The following is a 26,341-nucleotide window of genomic DNA, read 5'->3' as shown; positions in this document are numbered from 1 at the left end:
ACCTTCATCCATGATTGATTAAAACTGTTGTAGGCATGAGAACATCTCAAAGGACACCTTATTATAATTGTATTGCCAGCTGCCCTGAGGGTGACATTATAACACTGAGGATCATCTGAGAAGACAAGCTAATTCAAGCTCAGCTGAGGTCTGGCCACAACGAATGCTTCATTGTTCAACTGGGTATCTGAGTGACTCATTGAAATGGATGTCACTCAGAGCACAGTTTTATGGAAAGATTGAAGACCAGTAAAAAGACCACAAAAGGGTGAAGTCCAGGAATATAATTTGTCAAGAAAAAAAAAAAAAAAGAGACAAAACATCTAGCTGTCCTGAATGTGTTTTACTAGGAGCAACACGGGTTCATTTCTACCACTCTTGTTTTTGCAGCAGTTCTGGTCTCTGGCACTAATACAGCCAGGATAGAATGACAGTTTTGAGTTTGGTTGCTGACAGAGCTTCTTTTCAGTTTTAATTCAAAAATACAATGAGGGGTATTTGAACAGAAGGAACTATTCATGCAGTAAAACTAGCATCTTGCTTACCAGCTTTGCTTAACCTGAGACTTGTGCTGATTCATACAAAACTATCATTGAGGAAGAATACAGTAAAGTGTTGTAATTCTCACATGGTGAAACCAGTTAACTCACCCTAAGGGTACTGAAATGTTTTCACAAACGGAGCTGGAGATTTCCCCCAACTAGTTCAATCCTCGTGCTTTCACACAGCTTGCTGTATTTGCCAGCTCTTTTGTACCTCCGCATAGACTATTTAGGTGAAACCTAGACATTTGGCAAATGTTGGCAACCCCTCACCTCTCCTCTCAAGGCACTAGCTTGACTTAAATATGTGGGTGGACTGGGTCCATACCCTTTGCAACTGCCTGTGACAGGGAAGGGAGGAGGTTCCTCAGGTGTCTGTACGTAATGAAAGAAGATGAGAGGCCTGGCAAAGGATCTTGTCCCTTGCTTTCCATATCTTTTACACAGTCCCAACTGTGCTTTTTACCTTCTCCTCACTCTTAATGAGGGAAACAAAACAAAAGTTATCTAAAAACCGATCTTCCTAATACAAGTTCTCTTTCTCTTAGTGTTTTTCTTTATATAACACAAATACTTTTCCACACACCTTGCTGTTATGTACCCAGGAAAGCTTTTCTTGCAGTAACTATGGACAGTGGACAAACAGTCTCGCTTTTTTTATGGGTTCTTCCATAAACCCTGCACCTCTGCTGCTGGGCAGGGAGCCTCAGTCCTATCACACTTCTTGTTGTGGTATCACATTCTAGTTTAACCTATACTAGGTCTATCAGTGCAGTAGTGTGGTGACAGTGGTGAATGTGGAACGTGCTTGGCTGACTTTGAGTTGTCTGAGTTGTACTTTAATGTGGACATCTGACCATGATCAAAAATATAAGCTATTTGGGTCAAACCCAAACATCAGGCTAATTGGCATCTAAAGCTTTATTTCCTACTTCGGCCCGTGCTGTGTTTCAGAAGATATTCAGCCAGATCAACCTGATCTATCATTAACCAGGTGTGCCCTGTGTAATATTATGAGAGAGAAAAACCTAGTGTTGCACTAAGAGAAGGGTGCCTGTAAGCAAGACTTCAGCTTAAGGAAGCCCTATTACAAGGTGTGTTCCTGTACTGCAGCTCCACCTCCATCCAGTGCACATGTCACATAACCAGATCCACAGGATCTCTTGTTGAACTTTGAGAAGTCTTGGAGAAGCAAACTGTTCGTCTCCTTAAGCCATTAGAGACTCAGGTGCCTATTTACCACCCTAGTGGTGAAGTAAGTGTTTGCGAGGTGAAAGAGACCATGGCAGCACAGCATGTCTTCACATGCACAGAGTGAAAATTACACCCATAAAAGCCACCACTGCAATTTAGAGCTTGGAGCGTTCTCCAGATCTCTCATGGTTAACACTGTGGAATGTTCCAGCTGTGTTTGTAGTCACGAATGTAGGATGGAAAGGCAGTCCATAATTTTCTACCCACTGTTTATAAATGTCGTATGTTCATAATGTGGGTTTTTCTTTTTCCTTCCTGTTGTCTCGATTGTTGTTGACTCAGATTTGGGGGGGGGGGGGGGGACGGTGTTATTTTTAATGTTATTATACCATTGGAGGTTGGATTTTATTTTTTTTTCCTTCTGTGCGGCTTTTTTCCAGAGTTATTTCTACAATGATGACACTTTTAACTTCAACTACGCCCAAGCCAAAGCTGCCATGGGCAATTTTAGTGAAGCTGAAGAGGTATGTATTTACTTTCTTTAAAAAGCAACAATGGAAATGTTTCCCGCATACTCCCCTATTTCCTTCCTTTTCTCTCTCTCTACATCTTCGTGTTGGTTGAAAATAAGCAGGTTCTGTGGGACGTTCCTAGAGGAACTGAAACTCACAGTGAACACTGTTTAGAAAAGATTATCTAGCTAATCTTGTAATATGAGGTATATGGGGAGTCATGCCGCTTGTGGTGCGTCACAAGAGTGCTTTGCAGCTCAGTCTAATTGATCAAAGAGTGCATTCTTAATCAGATTTCCTATGCTTTGTCTAGGATCTCAGGCAGTCCTATTGTTCAGATTGACTGAAGTATGGTGAATAAAAGACACTTAATAGTTAAGAGCTGCTAGGTATCCCTAGAAATTTATGTTAAAAAAAAAAAAACACCACACACCACCACCACCACCACAACAACAAAAACCCCACATTTACTTCCTTTGGGAGATGTGGGAGGAGAAGAGGAAGTGCTCACTATCTTATTCAGCAGCATCCAGATGCAGCTGGAAGAGATTAACTTCTACACACGGCATTTTTTGTGTCTATGTGCAGTAGAAACTTAATTACAACTAAAATATGCAGAAGCAAATTGCTATTATGAAGATGGAAGCAACATTTTCCACAAGGCTATCAGAAGACAGACCATAAAAAATACATGTAGTCTGAAGTGAATCATATAGATTTTTTTCCCCAGTTTTTCCTATTTTTTTTTATTTATTTTTTTTTAACTCTTTGGGTCCCTGGACAACTTCTCCTTCCCCCCATTTTTTTTTTCCAACACACACACCCTTAATTTCTGTGACCTGAAGTTGCATCTCTCTTTAAGAAAAATATCCCAGACTATCAGGCAAAATGGATATATATTTCAATTCACCTAGTTTGTTTTAGGTAGCTCAATGAAAATGCAGGTGAGTATCTTTTGAAACTATGCTAGCAGACTATGCTGAAACCTGAGACTTCATAAAAATGATAATGCTGTAAGACAACTTCAGCTGCAGCCAAGCAACAAAGACACACAAAGCTGTAAACTGCTGTTAATCCACATTTGTCCTACTTTTCTTCTTACAAATAATTTTGTACAAACTTACATTATGTAGCTGATGTATTTCAATAACTGAATTATGTAATTAAATTGATTAGCGTGTCCTAGCATCTGATCTCTGACTGTGATGACACTTTCATATAAAGATTACCCCTTCCCCATCATCTCAAACTTGTAAATTAAATCTACATATAGCACTTTATATACATAACTCCTTAAACAGTTTACCTCCCTGGCATAATAAAATAAAACCTATAGCAAATTGCTGTTCACAGTGATAATGCTTTTTACTTTTTTTTATTAGTGTGTTAGCAGTGTTTAATCAATAAAATGTCAGTAATTTGTGGAACTCACTGTTCCAGTACATACATCAGGAATACATAAAGGTATTTTGAATTTTATGCCAGAAGCATCCTAGTATAGTTACAATGAGGCATAAGTAGCTTTTTTCTGCATATAAAGCCAGAGTACGCTTTAAAATGTCTAGCTTCCCACACACACACACCACATCCCTTTCAGTGTAGAATGTAACTGTGTTTGTACAGTAAGTTACAAAAGACTAATGTTTAGCCTCAGAACCTTACTGAAACAGAAGGGCTAAGAAATGGCTTATTGCTCACCTAAAATGATCTCTGACATGTATAAGGAGGAAAGGCTCTTATATATACATAGTGAAACTTCTGGTATTTCAGGATGATGCTAATTAAATTGCTTGCTAAACAAACATGTTCCAAATAGCTTTTCCCACAGGCCCAGTGTTCCTTTGTGCTGTTTGTGTTGCATGGCCGCCCACTGGCACTTGTTCAGAGCAGGCCACACCCTCTGCACGGCTTGGCATTTTGAAGCTGCAGAAGTCCCTTGATAAGCATTGCGGTGTTTGAGACCTCCACTTACCCCACATAGCAATATGCCCCTGCACTACACTTCCATACCTGACCTCTTCTCATGAAGCAGTTTTTTGTGTGGCTTACGCCTTACCTGCACGTTGAAACGAGGCAGGTCTGCCTTCTGTTTGTTTAAAAGTACATGCAAATATAATCTTTTATTTTCCTTCTTCCTGCAGGTGTTCCTTTTGATCCAGAGTGAGAAGATAAAGAATGATTTTGTTTACCTTAGCTGGCTAGCTCGCTGCTGTGAGTCACTTTACTCTCAATATTGCAGAATACAGATCCTCCTCTATTGCATCAGTCTTGGCAATCCACTCTCCTAATTGAATTTAATGTTGTAGGTGGATTCAGAACTACGAAAGTGAAAAGCTGATTGCACTAGTTACAGTGTGGGTGGTTATTGCACCTTTCAAACGTCTGGCTTCACTAAGCAATTACTGCTTCAGTGCAGTGCTGTTACGGTTCTGTCAATGCAGCTTTGTCCTAACCAATGAACCTTTTTCTTCTCAATTGTCTACTCAATTGTATGAGTGAAGATTTTCTGTCTTGAAAGACTGGGTTACAAATCTAAAATGTTCAGAGTAAAACACCAAATAGAAGGAGCAATGCTGGGTCAGGCCCAAGGGTCTGTCTGATTCCCAGAGTGGCCAGTGTCAGATGCCTAAGGAAAAGAAGCACTAGGCAAGCATATGTGGTATTTTTCATCGTACTGTGTTATACTTTGCATTGTCCAAACTCCAGTGCCCAAGGAATTTCCTTTATAATTTTCAGCATGTTTTTTTCTTCCATAAACTTGTCTGCTCCTCCCTTGACCAAAGTAAATTTTTGATATACTTAATGCTCTATAGCAATTTTTATTCAGTATTTCTGAACCAGTTTTTAAAGCATTGCAGAGTACACCTCAGTACAGATACATCTACAGCATCACATGCAAAATAGCATGGAGGCAGGCTTTTTCTAATGACTCTAGCCTGAGACTTCCTAGGCTTTGTTTTCCTTACAGCATCTCAATACAAAAATGTTCTCTTATCATAAACAATTTTGAGTAGTTATGCTTGGAATGTAAATATGTACATTTCAAGGCATTATGCCATATTGCAGATGTGGTTAACATCTCTAATGTGGTCTTCCCAGACAAGCACAGAACACTTACAGACGCCTACCTATGATTCTATTTTAGGACATGCCAGTTTGTTTGTTTGTTTCATTAAAAATCATTTCATCATTTCATTTCTGGTTATATTTAATGTTTTATATTTGACTTTTTTATAGGAGTACTCCCATTGCAAAGGGAATTGATGCTTGTTCAGTAGACAGTGTTCATCCTTTTTGATTTTGTGCTATAGTAGTTCTTTGACATACATCTGGGAGTGCAGAACTCTTTGAAGGTGCTAACTTTTTTATAAAAGAGGTAGAATTAATACCATAGTATCAATTAAAAATTTTGTACCAATTTCATAAGAGTTGCTATTTATTCTTAGGTGTGCCTTTCACCATTCTGAATTCCTACTGAAGTTTCAGTAGGGATGCTGTATTCTTATCTGTCTTAAGATTTTGATTTTTCATTCCAAACAGCTGCTAGAATTCTTAGCAGAAGCAACTTTCATTGATGAGTATAGTGATCTTTTAGTGTCGAGTATGTAAATTACTATTAGATCCTTCTGGATAAAAGCTGCAATGGAAATTACAAAGCGTTATAATACATTCATGTCAGAGTATGATTAGGCATTGAGTCATAAACAGTTCACTCCTGAAATATTTCCGAAGGGCAAAAAGCACCAGAGATGCATCTTAGACAATATTTTTTGTTTAATCCTGTTGTACTACTTGTACCAAATTCTTCCTTAAGAGAAGGTAAAAAGCCATTGAACTACCACGGTAGTCCATTTCTCTAGATAGATGGGTTTGTATATAGAAATGAAGACCTGGCTGTTTTTTGTTGTGAATGTTATCCAGAGCTGATGAAAGAAAAATCTAATCTGATGTCTTGCAGCTTCCTAAATGAGAAGTGCCTATAAATACTGTGATTTTATGTTACGTGTTTATTATTAATGATTGCCGCCTATTCTTCAGAAAATCAATTTTTAGAATTATTTATATTCAGATGTTCTAGTAGAATTTCTGCTAGCTGAGATAGAAGATTCAGATTCTTTTATTTCTCATTGTGTATTAACAGTGATGTTTAAAGGCCACTGAAAATTTCCAGTCAAAAAAGGAAATTTAAAACTAGCACAAAATCTCAGGAATTTGGACACGTTTTTCTAGCAGATGCATAATGACACATTTTGTTATGCTTGTAGGCCGTACAGGCATTTTTTTCCACCACTCCTTTGGTTTGCTATAAATCATGGGAACTGAATGTTTAGATTGGAGTGGGCACCAATTATTAAAAACCTTATTTCAGTGCCAATTAAAATCTTTCTGTGTTTAAGAACACAATCGTAAATCTCACCATCTAAATAGATTGCTCCAGTTCATTGTCCTGCTTGAAATACCTTCTCTAACGCTTTCCACTCTGTTCCTTATTCACATCTGAAATCATGCGATTTGTGCTTATTGCTGTATCTTTGAAATATGAAGTGAGATGTAAACTCCATAATTATTCTTCTTGACATTGGTGTTCTCTGATGAATTGCTGCTGTTATCACTAGAAAGGCAGAAGATAAGGATGAGTTTCCCTTCCCAACCTCATGCACAGGGTGAGGCATGCATTTACATTGAGCAAAGAGATTCAGAAACATTTATTCCATCTTCCATTGAGTATTGTATGTGGCATATTCTTTTCATGATCCCAGCTTTTTGTTGTTATTGCAGATATTATGAATAAGAAACCACAGTTGGCCTGGAAGCTCTATCTGAAGATGGAGACCTCAGGGGAGTCCTTTAACCTTTTGCAGCTCATTGCAAATGATTGCTACAAAGTGAGTCTTCTCTTTAATAATTAAAAAAAAAAAAAAAAAGAAAAAAGTTGGACCAGATGATTTCTTATGTCCCTTCCAACCAGGGCTTTTCCATGATTCTGTGATTTAGAGCTTGGTGTACATCATGTTAATTCCCTGATGGCATTAACGGCCATTTTTTTATACTTCACATCTTTGTCATCACTATTGAAGTTCCACTTGTTGTGCACTTGAAGTTGCACAACAGGAGCATGGTTATTAATGCAGGTAAGTTGGCAAACATTTTAACCTACAGGCCTTCTTGATAGGCAGCCCACTGATTAAAATATTGGCAAATTACTGCATGCTTGAGCTATTGATAACAAGAACAACAGTTTAGTTTACAACTCACGATTCATTGTTGATAGACAAGAAACTTAAAAAAAAAAATCTAGCATAGATTCAGAGAGGCACCTCATGCTGCATTTTTTTCTGGGACAGTGATATTTTTCCTTAAAGCTTGTAATGACAATTGGATATTCTTTTTTGTTAATGATATGGAAATGGAAAGAGATTTCCCACAACCAGTATTCTGTCTATCCAAGTGGGGCAAAGAGACACGGTGTATGCATGTAGTCATTAGGAATTAAACTACTCAGTAAAAATGGTGGCTTACCTGTCTGGATCCATGCTAACATATTACAGTTCTTTTGAACTGTTCTTAGAGGGGACTTGAAAGGGATGAGGTTAGACTAAGCAATCTAACATTTTTAAAAATGAAGCTAAACAAGCCAATGTCCGCTTTAGCAGGAGTGCTTTGAACATTTTAGAACAAGATAAAATATATGCTACCTCACTTGTACTAAGCTTCTAGTTCCAATGCTCCATGCTAATATACTGCTGGCCCACCTCCAAATTCTACTTTATACAAAGCTATGTTATTAAGTGAAGAGATCTTGGGAAGCTGAATGCAATTCTGCCTCAATTCCTAGCATCTAATTCTTCAGATTGTGCCTATACACATTGAGATTTAGCTCAGATTCAACTTCGACGCTGTTCTGCAAAGCATGTAAAAGAAAACGTGTAAGCTTTATCCATAGGATGGATATAGACACATATAAAGACCAACAGGTTTGAGAGGAGTGTAAATGTAGGAGGAAGAAAAATTGATTGCCCTATACAAAGAGCACTGCTGTGCAAGGTGTCAGTAGACAATAACAGGATGCTCTATCAGGCATCTTCTCTGCCATCTACCAGGAAGATTGCACTGTTTTGGGACCTAGAGAAGTAGCAGCTCAGTGACAGGAGAAAAGGATGGTTTTTGGAAAAATCATCGGGGTGAGACACAGATCATCCACATTTCAGAATGTAATCGCCAGAGCTGGTTGTATCAGAAGGTGGACTGAAGTTATTTGGGGAGCAGCCATTTTATATTTAATTTTAATTAAATATAGAATGTAAAGACAGATTGTAATTTTGTGGTTGTGAAAATAGAATAGTTCATTGCTTTAAGAAGGCAGATGTGAGGAGCAGAACACAGATAATAGGTATAAACTTCATGGAACTGCTTCAGTGAAGACTCCTAATTTAAGTGAATACACAAGAACTAGCAGCTATTAGGATAGGCTTATTAGAGATACATTAACAAAACTTTCCATCATATAGGAAAGATAGTAAACTTGAGTCCTATTGAAAACCTCCCAATGATTCTCAGTTCAGCTAAGCTCTCCAAAGAGCAACAATACCTGCATACTAAAGCACACAACTGTAAATCAGAAAATCTACCTTATGATTTCAAAAGCATTCTTCTAAAACGGAGGGGATTATTTCAAGTGTTCCATCCACCATCCCAGACTAAAAGTCTTTCTGCTTAAGCAAGTGGCTATTCACTCTGTTATTTCCCCTGGCTGCAATTTGTGAAAGAGAGTTGACAGTCAGAGCTTATGTAAAATCTATCTCTAGGCAATTTTAAGTCACATTTATATCAGCTGATCACTGCCTAAATGCTTCTCAAAATTATATTGTACACTATAGGAGAAGCAGCTCCACACTTCGGATTTATCTAGAGCTTTTAAAAAATGCACTGGCAGGACTAAATTTTTCTGGCTATTTATGTCTACATATGGCCATAGATGACCAAGAAATTTCATTTCAAAGGCTATCAAAGTATGTATAATTAATGCAGCGTTAGAACTTGTCTTTCTACACTACCAGCTGTTTCTACCTTTCCCATGAAATGGCAACATCTGAATTGCTTGAGTCTATGTAGCATTCTGTAGTTGTTTCTGAAATACATTGTATTGGAGGGCTGCAGGCAGCACCATAGCTGTAACTGAAGGTAATCATGCTAGGCTTCATTCAACAAAATGCTGACTGAGTGTTAATGGAGCAAAGCTAACAGCTATCAGAGAGTAGGTGTAGCTGGATGTGCCATTGCTGTCTATTCTGATAGAAGTTGTTTGATGAGGAAGCTGGCATGCAGGACTTCTGGCTAATTCCTTGCTTCTTTTACATGAAATAGGCCATCCTATCCATATAGGGAGCAGTACGTGATTTAAGGTGAAGCAATTCCTGCTTTTATGTGAGATAGAAAGAGGACATTAAATTGGTATCTGCTTAATGGACCTAAATCAGATGCCAGTTTGGAGAGATCAGTATTTCAGTATTTTATTTTTAGCTGAGATGTCTGTTTATACTGACCACCTTTATTCCCATTCAGTTAAGCTACCTGTGGTTAACGTCACCATGTATGTGAAGAAAATGGAATTATTCTGTAGTACCTATGCTTCTCCGAGTAAAGTGTCCAAATATAACTCCCACAGCCTATCCTTTCTTCTTGTCAGATGCAGGCTTCCAGCTACCAAAGAATAGGAGGTTGTGTGCAGTCTACCTTCTGTGTGCTCTTCTGGAAAGATGCTAGACACAAACAACATTGCTACTTGGGCTTGCCCAACTGAAGAACATTCACAGTCATAGATAAGGTCCACATGAGTTATAATGACTTCAAAAGCCACAGTTACTGCAGTCACTCCTTTCCTACTGACTATTATCAACCAACTTGTTTCTTGGTCCCATTTACAAGTAGAGAACCTAAGGCAGAAAAAAATAGGGTACACAGCCAATTTTTCTATGCTTAGGAAAATTTCAGGTTATAGAGTCACTGAATCATAATTTGTACCATACTGTAAGTACACTGAGATATAAAATTTAGCTCTGAGTTAAACCCAAAAGACATCCAAATACACCTTTGTGACCAACTCTAGATGAGGAAAACTGGTTCAGTTTTAAAATGTTTGGACTAGTTTGAGTTGATATTGTATCAAGGACTTCGGTTGGTATGACTACATGGAGCAACTCATACTTTAGAAGTTTATGCTGTTGGGGAGGAGAAAAAAAGAAGTAAAGGTAGGAAAGATGTTCTGCTAGCTTTTGTTAAATGTGTATGATCAAAACAAGAACAGTGCTGATCATAACCAATTAATAGAAGTTCACAATGCAATTTGTCTATAATACCTTCAAAGACATGTAGCAATGATATCATAATACTACCTTTTTCCCTACATAGAACTGAAACGTGCTTGTTCTGTGTCACTTGCTGCCAGTGGAAAAACATGAAAATAAATGCACATTGCTTCTATGACTTAATGCTGATTTCAGAAAACTAAACTCAGAATTTTTCATCCCCTTCTGAAAGATAGTCATAGAGTCAGGAATACATAATATTTCTCTTCCTATGCAGATGCGTCAGTTTTACTATGCAGCCAAAGCATTTGATGTTCTGGAGAGACTGGACAGTAATCCTGAATACTGGGAAGGCAAGAGAGGTGCTTGTGTTGGTGTCTTTCAGATGATCTTAGCTGGCCGAGAAGCGAAGTGAGTATTCTATGTTGTATCTGAATTTATTTTACAATTTTCCTATTTCCAGTTAGCTGTAAATTAGAATCTTAGCTTTGAGAGTCAGTATTGTCACCTAGTTCTTTACTGACCTGTTGGTGAACAGAAACTCTGACCAGTGGTTCCTTATGCAGTATTCAATTTGAAATGTATCTTCCATGTCAACACTTATAGAATATGTGGTAGAGAGTATCTTACCAGTGAACGCTATGAATTGTAGGCAACCAAAATATATCGGTCATGCTACTAGGAAGAGCTAAGTTATAAATGCAGTATGTTTGTATCCTGAGGGAAAAGACCTCATTTCATGTTGAGGGCCTAAGAATGGAAAACTGTCCCATGACATTTTAAGGTTCATAGAACAGAAATAAGGAAGTGTTTTCTCAGCACTTGAGGAAGGACATGGTTTCTCTAAATAATGAATAGGTGAGAGACTGCTAAAATTTGCTTTCTGAAAACTCTGTGTCAGTCAGAGATATGTATTGATGAAAGCTTAAAGGAAATGATGTCTTACTGATAATTTTGGTTTTGGCTCATTTCATTGAGTGGGAGAATGCGAGAGAGTAGTGAGGTTGTATTTAAGAACTGTTCCCTCGTGAATATTCTGCTGTGATGCCAGATGGCCGTTCTCCCCTGACCAAAGTTGCTATTTCGTACATGACTGGAAGGTGTGTATCTTGGCTTCTGTACATTCCTTGTATTCCCTTCTCTGCTGGAATAATCTCATTAACTACAACACCCTTCAAGTGTCCTTTTGGCAAGTACTGCAGTAGAAGCAGTAAAATGTACATAGCTTGCCTGTTTTACATTATGCATGCAAGTTCTTGCTGTAAAGTAGCTAACAAACTGCAGGTTCATATTGGTTTATCCTATTGGTAATGTTTGTTTCCATGCTACTTATTTATTTGTAAGGTTTAAGGTGCTTTGGCACCATTAAACTAGGTGTTGCCCTACTGCAGACTAGCAAGTAGCGTAACAGAAAAATAATATTTTGTTTTGTTCTGGGGAACTCTTTTGCAAGAGTAAGGATTTACATATAAATGCATACATAGACACATGCACAATTCCAAACTAAGTAGTTACATTTTGCTGATTTTTACTTTTAACTTCTCTCCCTGTTCCAGTGCATATAAGACCTTTTTCCCCCTTGGATCTAAACTATTGTGCATTTTTACTTATTCGTGCTCCGCAGATGAATGGACCTCTCTGTCTAGGAACCATGTTTTGCAAAATAGTTTGGATGTGGGTGCTTGTTTATTGTATCAGTTGGTTCTCACACGCATTTAAATCTTTGCTTTTCACATTTTTAGAGAGACTCTACGGGAAGTACTGCACCTTCTGAGAAGCACCGGCAATTCTCAAGTAGAATACATTATTCGCATTATGAAAAAGTGGGCCAAGGAGAACCGAGTCCCTGTCTAAGCCAGTGTCATAAAATGAACCGTGTCGATTACTGTTTTGTTTGTGGCTGTAAGATGTGAGTCTTGGTTTCTCCTTTGCATTCTGGGTATTTCCTTCTTTGCAGGACTTTAGGACATCAAGCAGGTTAACGCAGCTGAGTAATGGTGCAGTTCAGTGAGACTGCAAAACATTCAGCAAGTACTTTTTTTCATTGAAGTATGATTGGTACTTTTTCTGTTGTACCAATCTCTATTTCCTCATTCTAAGTTTCTCAGGTTTTTTTAGTAGTCATTCCAACAGTCCACAAATCAAAGTGTTATTCAGGTGTTCCCCAGATTTCTCTGCACAAGTTACTGGAGTGCTTTGTGGTTTTTGAAAAGTAAGTCTTCTGGCCTCTGGAGAAGAATAATTTGTTAAATGATTGAGACAAGTCTACTTCAGCAAGTGATGGAATGTGGCAAGTAGAAAGCATGATTGTGACAACCAAAATAGGATATCTGATAACACGTAAAGAATGAACATATATTACCTGCCTGGGGTAAAATACAAACCATATTTTGAGCACTGTCCTTTTCTGGATAAATCTCAACAACTAAAAACTTCTCTTTTATTTTTGTCTGTAAGGATTGTTTTCTCTCTTACTATTAATTCTGAAGATGCGGGTTAATCAATGCCAAATGCCAAGATTCAGAATGGCTTACTTGCTTTCTAGGTTAGTAACAAAGCATCTTTTTCAGGGCACGGAGGTTTGACTGACTGGATTGTTCCATCTTGCTTTGAGATTTGACTCAAAACTCAAAATCAACAGTCAAAACATTTATCCATGTTAATGTAATTCATGTGAGTAATCCATTTAGTTTCATAGTCTTACGGATAAAGGAACTGTTTAGAATCATTTTTTTCAGCTTTTACCACCCTAGTTACAAATATATTTATTATCCTTTTGGAGATAATTACTCTCATGTGCTCTAAGGAGAGCAGTTAGGAAACACACAATTCTAAATGAAGGCAACAGTTGTAACATAGAAATGTATTATATGGTTTGCAGTGAAAAACATTTGTATTTTTTTGTAAAAACAAAATTTGCAATTTGTAAATTTGTAAAATACTTCTGAAGTATTTTTGTATCGGGGGAGGAGTTTGAATACAGTAATCTCTGCTGTCTGTGCTTTAATTAAAGCTTTTAATTGAATCTGCAGTTGAATGTTGGTCTGTGTTGCTGAAGGAATTGAAATAGTATATTCATTTTGCTGTGGAGAAGGGTAAATCTATGACTGGTTGTTAAATGTTTGTTCAGTAATTATTCAAAGGCAAGCCAGTGGCCTTGGTTCTGATTTTAAGACGATTTGAAGCTAAAAATAAGAAGACTGGGTGTATATGTTCCATATACACCTTTCTGCCATATAACATGTCAGTGTTTTTTACTATTTTAAGCAAAAAATGTGGGTATCATCGTTCAGATATTTGGAAGCACACTGGTAGTTGTGGCTATTTGCATTTACGTAAAACCTAGAAAACTGATAAGCAACAATAATAAAGGCATTCAGCAGGGGTAGTGGCAACAATACACTGATTCAAAAGAGAAGGTGTGAAAGGAGCATTACATATTTTCACTGAAAGCAGTTATGAAACACATTTCTCTTGAAAAAGGCATTTTACTCTTCCCTCCCAGTTTAATTAACTTGGAAACAGATCAGGAATACTGCAAGTCTTGGTACAAAGCTTCAAAAAATCATGTTGGTGGCTTTGTAGCAGATGTTAAATGCTTCTAATTACTCCCTTTATTGAAGCTTAACCTGCAGGAGAGCTGCAGAGCAGCTCCAAATCCATTGCAGACCATTTTAAATGTTGGATGAATCTTCTGAAGTAAGTGTGATGGCATTACAGCACATGGCCATGGGGACTAACTTTAAATTCTTTGTCCATGACCAGTGAAGAAGTTTTTGAAAATGTCACCTTTGTTCACTGTAGTCACAAAGTCATATTTAATACACTAAATAATGTGGTTTTTAGCACAGTGCATTTTATTGACTGATAATATTTGTAATTTAAGGCATAAAGAACCGCAGACTGCAGGGTTTTGTCTTGTGCAATGATGAAATAAAAGATACGTTACATATTGTCCTACTATTTAGAGTCCTGGAAATACAACAGATAGGTAAGTACTATTAAAATGCAGAAAAAAGTCCTGATATATTGATGTTTATTTTACCTTTGAATTATGTTAAAATAATGTATTTCACTATTTAATCTGAAATAATATTCAAATAATAAAAATGTGATAGAAATTGCCTTAGCTGATGCAGAAAGGGAATAAAAAATTTCTAAAGCTTTTCGTCAGGTAGTTAGCAGAGCTTTATCCCTGGCCTTTTCCATATTTCCCCGTACTGTGGGAATTTAAGGAGTTGCAGTAATCTAAACAGGGAGGAAGATGTGGAGAAAAACTGTAACAACAGAAGGGACTTACATAGAACAAGCAGGCAGTGAAGAATGCATGTGCAGAGTCAGGGAAACTGTTAAGTTTATTGGGTCACTAATAAGTGAATATAAAATTGATAACAGCGGTATTTCAGGTAATGTAATGAAAGAGAGACTAAGGCAAAAAGAAATTGCTGCATAACTAGAATTACAAGGAAGAGTATGGAAAACACAGCTATTTCTTTATACCCTGAATAAGTATGTAAAATCTGGAAAATAGTACACAGAGAGTGTACAGAAGGTACTGTGTTAGCAGTCATATCTAAACAGTGACAGCTAGAGAAAGACAAAACCAAAACACTGTGTAACTGCTTTTAGTTGGGCGCTGACCCGTTCCTGGTAAATAAGGATGATGACCTTAAGTTTGGTAATTGTTAATTTTGTGCCAGTAATATCCATGTGAATTATACTCCAGGTATAGACATTTATCCTTTCTACTGCTGCAAGTGAGTTCCAGGATAAAATCCACTTTGGCCAGCATCTGAATTGATACAATATAGCAGCAACCCTCTTGGATTAATTCTGGAATCTATCATATAATTTCCAAGTGCAGCAGCAGCTGGATCCAAGCAGCTGTGGATCCAAGTAATGTACTAATCTGGAGGTGGCAAGATCATTGTGAAACAAAGGTAATCTCGTATTCCAACTTTGACCATGCACTCTAGCAGGCATTTAGGTCTATGTGGTGCCTTCAACTTGAAGATCTCTCATTGATTTTCATAAGAGAATTGTCTGAGGTTGAATAAGGAGCTTGGCCATTAGATAATAAGATGGAAAACAAACAGTTAAGTGTATAGTTGTTACATGTAGTTTCACTAGATGGGAGCTATACATACGATAAAGAAAACACCTGGTTTTTTGCTTTTTGGCTTACTCTTTAAACAAATATCTCCAGAAATAATTTCCAGTCACCCTTTTTTCACTTTCATTTCCAGACTTCCCACATTTCATTTATTCATATGATCCCTGATTAAGTAGATAACTACATGAAAGCATCACTGGTAACCATTAAAATCAAGCCTTCAGTGGACTACTAGATAATCTGGTCTGACCCTACCTATCGCAAGGTGGTAGATTTCATCTGCTAATCTTTGTATTGAATCCAATAACTTGGCTTTCCATAAAAATATTTGCCAGAAACGCTTAAAAGGTGGGTAATGAAAGATCCATTTGTTCAAATTCATAAATCACCTTTGCTCTTTTAAAAATTGTACCGTTAATTCTAAACTCATTTTATTTGGCCTCATTTTCTATTATTTTCTTCTTCTAGTGTTCATGTCTGCTATGTTAAATAGTCATTAAAGACTGGCATTCTTTTTTTTTTCCTTTTTCCCTCTTGAGGTATAAAATGCGACCCCGTCAACTCTGTATTAAAAAGAACATCTCTTGTAAGGATATTTTCCAGCCTGGAAAACTGGCAATCAGTTTGTCAACAGATTTTTTTTTTTTTTAATGTGGCTGTGTAGCACTGAGGGTAATTTATCACTGTATGTGACACTGGAATATGTTCCTCCATACTGCCGCTCACTATTCTCCTACATGTATACTCGAAGACTGTATTCACATTTTTTGCCATATTATCACAGAGGGAGCTCACATTAAATTGCTTCTCAACTGTGACATGACATCTAGGGTTTTTCCAGAACTATTATTTTCCAGGATACATTCTACCCTTCTGAAGAATCAGCCTACCTTTAGCTGTATGAAAAATGTATTTTGTTTGAATGGTATCAGTTTTCCAGCTTATGCACATCACTGAGTGCAACTATTTTAGCCTCATTCATTACTAATCTGCTTCTCTGCAACATAGTATTAGTGCTGTTTTACATTTATATCTGAATGATCAAGGCATATGCTGAATCATCAATTCTTCCAGGACCCTACTAAGGTAAACCCCCAAAACGTTCTGTTAATGACTGACAGCTACTTTTCACCATTTGTCATTCTACACTCATTTAATGTGTGCCTCACTAATGCTGTTAAGCTACTCTTTTAAATCAGTAATACGACATTAGAAATGTACGTATTGCATTTGTATAACTGCTGCACAGCTAAACTTGTAGAAGAACCATGTCATCAGACTTAAGTATATTCCCATTCATTCTTTATTACATCAATTTTACAGCATCGCAGACAGATTACTGGAGATGGAGTCCCATTGTTTAAAGCTGCTTGCAAAATTTTAAAGATATTACTACTTTCCTTTGTATTCAGATCATATTTAGAAGCCACCCACCAAAAGCTTACTTTTGAGTTTGTAGGTTAATCATAGAATCAGAATATCCCATGTTGGAAGGGACCCACAAGGATCATCAAGTCCAACTCCTGGCACCGCACAGGTCTACTCAAAATTTTAGACCATGTGACTAAGTGCACAGTCCAGACGCTTCTTAAATTCAGACAGGCTTGGTGCCGTGACTACTTCCCTGGGGAGCCTGTTCCAGTGTGTGACCACCCTCTCGGTGAAGAACCTCTTCCTGATGTCCAACCTAAACTTCCCCTGCCTCAGCTTGACACCATTCCCGCGGGTCCTATCACTGGTGATTACAAAGAATAGGTCACCTGCCTCTCCACTCCCCCTCGTGAGGAAGCTGTAGACTGCGATGAGGTCCCCCCTCAGCCTCCTCTTCTCCAGGCTGAACAGGCCAAGTGACCTCAGCCACTCCTCATATGTCTTCCCCTCTAGGCCCTTCACCATCTTCGTCGCCCTCCTCTGGACACTCTCCAACAGTTTTACGTCCTTTTTGTACTGTGGTGCCCAGAACTGCACACAGTGCTTGAGGTGAGGCCGCACCAGCGCAGAGTAGAGCGGGACAATCACTTCCCTCGACTGACTAGCAATGCGGTTTTAAACTTTTGTTTCATTTGCAACAGATAAAGCAAGTACTTGACATCTCTGGGCAACGGTCAGGTCCCAAATTCCTTACAGAACTTGCTTAATTGATAATTAGAAGAGAACTTCTGTTTCAATTCATACTTAGACCCTATTGTGCCTAATTGCCCCACATTGTGTTATCTTTAAGGTAGCTAAAAATAACAGATGTGATAAAGTTAGTATGGCCTTTAAAATGTTTTTACAACTAAATCTTCGGGAACCTGCAACTTACCGTATTTCTTGTCAAAGTAGCTTATGAGATCGATTGTAGCCCTTCTCAGATATAGCTAAACCAAACTGTGGGATAGTACCTATGCTGTCATCTCTGAATTGCACTTTTATGGACCTAGGAATTGTATGCCTTTTTTGAGTCCTCAAACTGCACTTTAAGCTGGCCCTTAACTAGGGAAGAGTGATGAGCCTCAGACTTCACCATCTGTTCCTTGATCACGGTAATCAACTTTCAAGTGGTCAGTTCTGTGAAAAATGACACACAACAATGCAGAATTATATAGTATACAATATCATTTTAATAATACGTACAATAACGTAGAGATGGCTTATGTTATGTAGAAAAGAACCAGGCTTCAATTCTAACAGTTGCATTCCACATTGCAATACTACAGCTTTATTTTTATTAGCTGATTCTGTGCTTCTTAAGAATGATGGGGTCATTATGCATGTCTGCTCCAAAGCTACTGGTAATCTTTTCCTTGCCTCTCATTGGCGGGTGTGCACACAGGTCGAGGCCATTATATGGGTAGCCATAATGTGACAAAAACAGATTGTCTAACTTCGCAGAGCTGTTCAATTAAATAATATTACATGAAGTAAACGTCCCTCTATAACAGCAATCTACCTTTCTACCTAAGAAAACTTTAGAATAATCAAATTGGAAAATCTGATAAACGAGGTCTTAAACTGTCTGGTATATTCGCATTACTGATGGTTATCACAGTAATTGTATTCTACAAGTTCAATCTTACTTTTGTCTGACTCATTCATGAAGTCACAAGTGCTTTAGTTGTCACTGAACAAACTGAGGTGGAAGTTAGTTATATAAAAAAAATGTGGTGCACTTAAAGGCAGAAGAGCTATTTTCAGGTCAGAGCAAAGCAGTTTTTGAGGCCAGTTTTACGAGACTTCCCACTCAGTATAGTTAGCTATTCTCAAACAGGTCCTGTTGTTGTGTCTGTTTTTCATTTCTGCATGTTTCCCCTTCCCTATCAAGTGTTCTCCCTTCCAATCTAGCCACTAACGTGACTGGCCTTAAAGTGCTGTCATAAAGTTTTCCACCTATTTCTTCCTCCCCTCATCCCACCTCTTACTTGCCTTGCCCTACTTCACAGAAACATTCTAGTTAACATTTGTTCAAATTTGTAAAATATGCTATATCCTATGGAGGACTACAAATGAGTACGACGCTTACAAAATAAGTAACTTTAAAATCTCTTAAAACCATGAGGAAGTCTTCAGATAAGTACTCAATATAAGCTAAATCCGACTGTATAATTACTTATCAGTGTAAGGGGGAATTCTGTCAAGGCTGGGAAAATGGCATTTGAAATACAGCCATCATGCAGAAAATGTAGATTGTTCTCAAAAGCATTTCTGGTATGTAAGAGCCACTCTTCTTAAAATTCTCACTGCTATTGCTGCTACACTTTAATATTCTGAAAAGTCTTTAAATTTCATACATCTTCTCAAAATACAACATGAGGTGGTAAGAAAACAGAGTTTAATAAAATTCCATTTGTCTGTTTAAATTATTCATGTATGGAAAATCACTTTTCACAAGTAATTTTTCAGATGCTATTTTTAATGCTGTGGCAACTCAAAAGCAGCTTTGTGTTGAATCTGCAAGCTTGGTATGTAGTTAATTCTTGGTGATGAATATGTGCTTTGCTTTTTGAAAGCAATTTGGCTTGGAAATAAAATCATGGAAGTATGAAAATGCTGAACCGTGCATGCAAAGTGTACCTCTGACTATTCTGATCATAAGCTTGTATGAATGTTAAAAATGTTGTAATTTGTTTATGCAATCACCCTCAGCTGTCTGTGATAACGTGTACTTATTTAGATATAGTACTTTATGTAAGGCAAAGCAGTTCCCAAAGTGCTGAGAGGCACTGAAAGAGGTGGTTAGGAAATTGGAGTTTTTGTAAAACCAGTCTGAAAGCCAAAGGAGAAACTAGAGAAGAAGAACGGGAAAAAAAAAATGTCTTCCAAGGTCACAGCCAAATATTACTTTGTACGTCAAACATTTCCTAGAAGGTTGTTTTGCAATCTACATATAATATATATAATTCTCCTTTTTGGGAGGGTGAACATTGCTTGAAAGTTGTTTCCTGAACAGCGACTATACTTTTTTAAAATATATATATATATATATTACAGTATTTAATACATGAAAGCATTTTCTTTTAATTATTAAAATATTTATATTTCACTAAACCCAGAAAATATCACCCTGGTGAGTGACTAAGGCCAGTCTGGCCTACAATCTGACTGGGTCCATTTTCATGGGCACTGTGTAGCAGTATTTGTCTTGTCCTAGGTCAGCACTTACAAGAGAAACCTCAACAAGAGTTAAATGGCACATTAGCTTTTGTATCGCTGAGAATTCCTTCCAGACCCTTTTACCCCATTAAATAGCATTACTAGTGCTTTTAGTGTAGAATTGCCATTCAAGCTGAGAATTCTATACAAAGCTAATCTTTCATATTCACGTTACAGGTAGGTGGGGTAGCTACTTAAAATTGTGACTCAGAGATACTTGTGTGCTTTTAATTACTATTGGAAGAATAAAACCAGCAGACAGCACTGTGAAGATAAGACAATAACCTGACTCCAAAGTTTCAGCCAGGCTGGTAATCTTCGGCTGCCTCCAGGGGTGCTGGCCTGATGGAACAGGCTTTTCTCTCAGATAAGTATCCCATTCAGCAAGCATCTTTAAAGAAACAGGGCAAATGAGAAAAAAACATGAGACGTCTTTCCTGAGCACATAATCCCTTTCAATCTCTGTAAATATGTAGGTGTTTTTACACTGTAAAAGGAGCAGGTATGAATCATAAAAGAGCTACCATTAAGGAAACCTTTCTAAAGGCAGCTGATTTTAAATTTTAAACTCAGCTTAAGCACAGTTCAAGTGATACAATCAACATGTTACAGGCAGATGATCCTTAGTTCATTGAGTTCTGTTCTCTTTCTATATATTTATAATTAAAAAAAAATAACTTTTTGTTTGTGTGTGTGTGTTACTGGGCGCTCCTCCACAAAATCCAGTGTATATTTCTGACGTATTTCATCTTGCTACTCAAAGAAAATTCCAGGATTTTAGGTAAAAGGTTATTTCATCTTTTGTGGTTTGTTTGTTTAAATCTTCTTGTGACCACCTAGAAGGTATTTAATTTTTTTTTCCTCTTTCCTTCCTCTTCCTTAGCAAAAGGTGTATCTGCAAGGAGGAATTTCCTAGTGATTTTAGATCTCAAACTAATCTTCGCTGCTTGGCAGAGTATCTCAGATGCTGTTCCCTAATTAATTTCAGTTAACACAGAGGCCACACACTTCACCTAGGTTCATTACTACTGGAGATGTTTGCAGCTTGTTTGTCAGCCTCAGCTGAGTATCACCCTTAACGTTAGGAGAGCTTAAAGATGAAAGTTGCTTTATGTGTTCCAGCAAGGAATCTTAACAACAGAAGGAGAAACTATTATTAACAATTAAATAAAAAATAAAATGTACCTAGAAAATTGTTCTTAGCTTGCTAGTTAGGATTGACTTTGCTGCTGTTACCTGAGGGAAAAAATTGCCAGCTTTCTGCTTGGTAAATGTGGACACTTAAGAGCTGATGTTTAACGTTAGGTAGAAGGGTTAAATCTCACCTCCTCTTCAGGATCAAAAGCTCTTCCCAAGTTTGCTCTTCCTTGACCAAGATGCAATTCTTCTTTACATTTTCTCTCACCATTTTTCTTCCTAACCTGGCTCATGCTGCAATTCCATGGCAATGCAGCTTTTGAAGCTTTGAATTTTCTCAGAGGTTCCTTTAAATTATGATCTTCTTCTGCTTTTTCTTAGCTTAGATTAAAGGATATTACAATATTCTGTAGATCATAAAAATCACTAATCACGCAGCAGTAATGTCAGTTCGAAATTCTCTTTGAGAAATTACACGTGAACAGTAAAGACAGTAGGTTTAGGTAACACTGACCCTTTGACTGGCTGGGGAACTCACACCGCTATGATACTCGCAGTCCTGTAAGTCCCTTTGCTTTTGTAATGTGAAGACTTGCCCTGCTGAGATAAAAGCCGACATTCTGTTTTCGTCAGCTACCTACTAATACCCAGTGCTGCCTTTTATGCTGTCCAGGCACACAACGGTTCTAGAAGATCATTCTTGATTTCAGGAAGTGAAGCACCTAAATCCACTTCTAAAGGCAAAAACCATTTTCAGCATGAGGCCTTTAGTTCCAAATTGCTGCTACTTGAAAAATAAAAGTTCCTATTGTCATTGAAAATTTGAGCTTGTTTTTTCACTTTTTGAACTTTTGTTCAAAGCTGTTCTTAAAATTCTTGAAAGATCTCCAGTGTCTCGTAGCCTCAAACCTTAATTCTCCAAGAGGTATGGTTTGACCAGTTCACAGGGTACAATATACCAATGCATGGGATAAAGTTGACCATCACTGTTCCTCTGCCTTGAAATAAATAGTGATAAATAAGAACTATAACTGCCCTTCTAAAGTATATCCTAATCACCTGAAGCCAATGTACTTTTTCTAGTCCTCAACATCTGGTATTTCTCTACCTGCCTACTGTCCTTCTAAAGCACAGTTTACATCACTAAATAGAGAACTTTGGACCTTTTAAGGATGTGGTAGCTGGTGACAACTCTAAAAACATGTGCCCGATTCCTGCCTGGCAGGATTAAGTGGTATTTAATCCTATTTAGATAGGATAGAGAAAGTTTGAGGTATGTTCTGCAGGAAATTATATTTATAATTAGAAGAAGAAAAGAGGAGAGGGAAGTATCCTCTGAGTAAAAGAAATTATTTTTTCCAGATGGTTTGTATGGCGTTAATGCTTGGTTTAGAGAAATAGAAGGGTTTTATTATTCCTTGAGCTGTGTTGTGTTCATTCTTCTGCATTCATTCAAAGTCTCTTGATCAATCTTTATTTCAGAGTGGTCATGGCACTTGTTTTCTGGATCTAGCAGAAGACAACATAGGAAAAATGTAGGAAGGGAAGACAAGTCCAAAAAAAACTGTATGTGAATTCAGAGAGCCTCATTACAAAAAATAAACAAGCAAGAAGAAAACAAAACAGCAATGCCTCCCACATTGCTGGTGCAGCAGATTCTTGTGATGCAAAAGCAGCTCTAGCAAAGGCTACACAAACATCATCCTACCTGCAGCTGGAGCAACTCCTGACACAGCGATGAATGTTGCAGCTGCTGTGGCGGCAGTTTCAGAGGAAGGACCGTGACAATCAACAAGATTCCTGGTTGGGACATAAGAAACCAAGATATCAGGAAGATGTAGTGAGGAAACAACACATGGAAAATGATATTCTCACAGAAACAAAGCCCCACATGACTAGGGGTGTCCTCTGGAGACTTTTGAGTGGCTGAGGTATGACTGGCACAGGCATGAGGTGGCTTTCAGTACAGCTCCTACCTCAGTGGAGGTTCCAGTATAAAACACTTTTTTTTTTCTTCTACATTTTATGCACATTATAGAGCGTACAAACAATATGTAGTCTGAGGCAGGGCTAAACCCCAAAGAACAAAACAAGTAGCACAACAGGAAAACAATGATTAAAACAAAAACAAATCTTCTTGAAACTGTTTGGTATAGCACAAGCTGGTGTATTCAAAACGAAATTCATAAAGAACTTAGGCTCTACTGGATTTGCTTTGGTTTTTTTTTGGGAGTCTTTCTAGCTGCTTCCAGCATCTTTTACAAAATGTAATGATAACTTATTCCGGTGCCTGCTATGCTTGGATCTGCAGCTGTTTCTTTCTGGTTTAGTTCAAGACACCAAGATACAGAGCCCCTGACAGTTAGCAACTGTCTTTGCTAACTTCACTTCGAATTCAAAGATTTAGAACTGTTATTTGTCTAGCTGTATAAGCAAATGTTGAACTTTATAAAAAATGTGTGCTCCAAGTTGATCAGAGGTTAGACAAAATAGATTTCTGATGATGTATTTGTCTAATTAAACTCCTAGAAGAGAGGAAGAAGAGGAGGGAATAAAAATGAAAGAGTAAGTATCTACAAAAACCTTACATGTGAAAGGCTGCTACTCCTATCAAAGTCTGCAATGTCTTAACTTAGAACAAATGGCTGTCTGCTACTTCCCAGAACTACTATTATTTTTCTCTGTAACTCTATCAAAGGTCTGATCAGTTATTGCTATCTATCTCTTTTTTCTTATTTAAAAAGCACGTTGCAAATCTGACCAGGATGTGGTTCCAAGTGTATCTACACAACCATCAAGAATTTAAAGTTTACTCTAGATACTTGCAAGCCTCATTTTCTTGTGCTGTACCTGTCTTGAATTTGTTACTTCTAAATACTTATCTTATGAGACTGAAAGATAGAATTGATTTTTAGGTTGGATACTTACAATGCACAACTTATCTTCACCCTTTTCCAAGGATATGTGCACATATTACCTGTGAACATAAATTGTTGTATTCCTGTTACTACACTGTACTTATTTCAGTCTCTAGTCTCCCATCTGGTAATTGAAAACAAGCATTCAGCAGAGTCACAGAAGAGCCCATGATTTCTACCTAAGACTTCTGCTTTCTGAACACTAAATTGCTCTTTTGACAAGGAAAGGCCCCCTTCTATCATCGCAAGGCTTAATGATACAGACTGTGTAGAAGCTTTGGTGGGGACTAGAATCTGCCTAGCAGGATCTGCAGGTCTGTAGCTTAGCAATGCTCAGTTGAGTCCAAAAACACATTGCTTATTACGTGCCTTCTCCAACAGCCGTATGAAATTTTCAACAGGAGAACAGGTGGGATTTACAAATAATTTTATGAAATTGAAAGTCAAAATATATTTGAGGAATATCTCTGCCAAGCTTGCTAGTTGCACTAGAACCTGCAAGGTTTTAAGATAAATCACGTTCCTTTGACTACAAAGCTCAACAAAGGCTTTCAAAAGGACTTCAAAAGGACAGCCTGTTTCTCAGATCAGGTCAGGCACTCCACTGACTTCCTGTTGCAAGTAAGATTCTGGAATGTCCTCCGTTGTAGTGAACCAAATTTTTCGGTAACACCATTCCAGTGTCATGAATCTTCTCTGGCATCTAGATGAAAGTAAGTCAAGTCAAAAAACTTCATACGCAGTAAGATGAAACCATTGTGTGCTGTGATGCAGAGTGGAAAGTGAGGTAATGTGCTATACAGAATGGTCTGCTGTATTATTCAGAATAATACAGATATGTAAATCACACTTGTCTTGCATAACATGAGTATGTTTTTAAAAAGAGAACAAAACTCTTCCTTCCCAGAAATGCTGAGGCTACAGAGGAAAAAATTGTAACATTTTTCTGTCTGCTCCAAAACAGTTGGAGACTACAGTGCATATGAGGGTGTTTATAACTTCCTGAAACCTACCAGTTTTGGTGGCATACCTCCGTCTGGAGATACCAGCACCCAGTCTGTCAAAGTAGGTGGTGACAGACCAAAACACTTGTGCTTTTGCAGGCAGCTCTTGCTCGTGGAGGAGGGAGTCTCGCTGCTGCTCTTACTCTGCCTTCCTTGTATCTAGAGGACACCCCTTCCTTGACACCCCAGAATTTCTTCCTGTGACCAGAACTGGCACCCTACGCACCAAAGGTGGCCACAGAGCTCCTGTCCTCACATGGCCACCCGGCTGCCACAGCAGGCCGCGCCATCCTGCAGGGACAGGCTGCCTCAGCTCAAGGAGCAGCACGGACAAAGCCCATCCCCTCAGCTGGCCCAGCCATGCTCCATTGAGCGTGTCGGTGCGGATGAGCCAAGGTGCCTCCACGCCACCACCTCACAACCTGGAACCGACTGTTTACCCCCCCCCCCCCATAATTAAAGAGTCTTGATCGTTTTTCGGATTTTGGAGGTTTTTATTTTGGTGACTGACGGGCAGTTTCTGGACACCTCTGCGGTGTATAGGTGCCACCACGGTGCACAGGACGAGCACGGCGCAGCCCCCTGCACACCGGGGGCCGCTGCCCCCGCAAGGCGAAGCAGCAGCTCCGCGGCCCCTCAGGGCGGGCCCGGCCGTTGGTCCGCCATCGCCCCGCGCGGCGCGGCCCCTTTAAGGCCCGGCCGGCGGGCGGCGTGCACATCGCCAAGGCAACCGGGGGCGGGCGGGCGGGCGAGCGGCGGGCGCGGTGACGTCGAGGGGAGGGCGAAGGGCGGGAGGGGGGAAGCCGAGCGCTGAGAGCAGCGACGCGGGGCGGCGCGCCGGCCTCGGCCGCCCGGTGGCGCATGCGCGGGCTGCGGGCCTGCTTCTATTTATGTGGGGGGGCGCCAAGATGGCGGGGGCGGCGAGGAGAACGTAGGGGGGCAGCTCCGACCGGGCGGCGGAGCGGGGGAGGGGAGAGGGAGGG

General features: G+C 38.7%; 1 protein-coding gene and 1 long non-coding RNA gene across 4 annotated transcripts in view; one reads left to right on the top strand and one right to left on the bottom strand.

Annotated features, from left to right (window-relative positions):
• The window catches only part of IFT56 (intraflagellar transport 56), a 53,141-nt gene extending 39,562 nt beyond the window's left edge, over positions 1–13,579 (top strand). For all 3 annotated transcript variants that reach the window (XR_013955619.1, XM_080606339.1, XM_080606340.1), the window contains 5 exons: positions 2,177–2,260; positions 4,390–4,459; positions 7,028–7,134; positions 10,832–10,965; positions 12,297–13,579. Coding sequence is in view for 2 of the 3 variants with exons in the window: in XM_080606339.1 (XP_080462465.1) it covers positions 2,177–2,260; positions 4,390–4,459; positions 7,028–7,134; positions 10,832–10,965; positions 12,297–12,408 (507 nt within the window). In the remaining variant the exon portion in view is untranslated. The remainder of the gene's footprint in view (positions 1–2,176; positions 2,261–4,389; positions 4,460–7,027; positions 7,135–10,831; positions 10,966–12,296) is intronic.
• On the bottom strand, positions 13,417–26,297 carry LOC308200522. The gene is made up of 2 exons (XR_013955663.1): positions 23,145–26,297; positions 13,417–22,945 (listed from the first exon to the last, which is right to left on the bottom strand). It is a non-coding gene; the product is annotated as an uncharacterized lncRNA (long non-coding RNA).
• Positions 26,298–26,341: the final 44 nt, after the last annotated feature.

This window comes from Anser brachyrhynchus (genome assembly GCF_964034855.1).
Source record: "Anser brachyrhynchus genome assembly, chromosome: 1".
NCBI lineage: Eukaryota > Metazoa > Chordata > Aves > Anseriformes > Anatidae > Anser > Anser brachyrhynchus.
The sequence above is the reverse complement of the archived record's forward strand: the minus strand, read 5'-3'. Positions and strand labels throughout refer to the sequence as shown.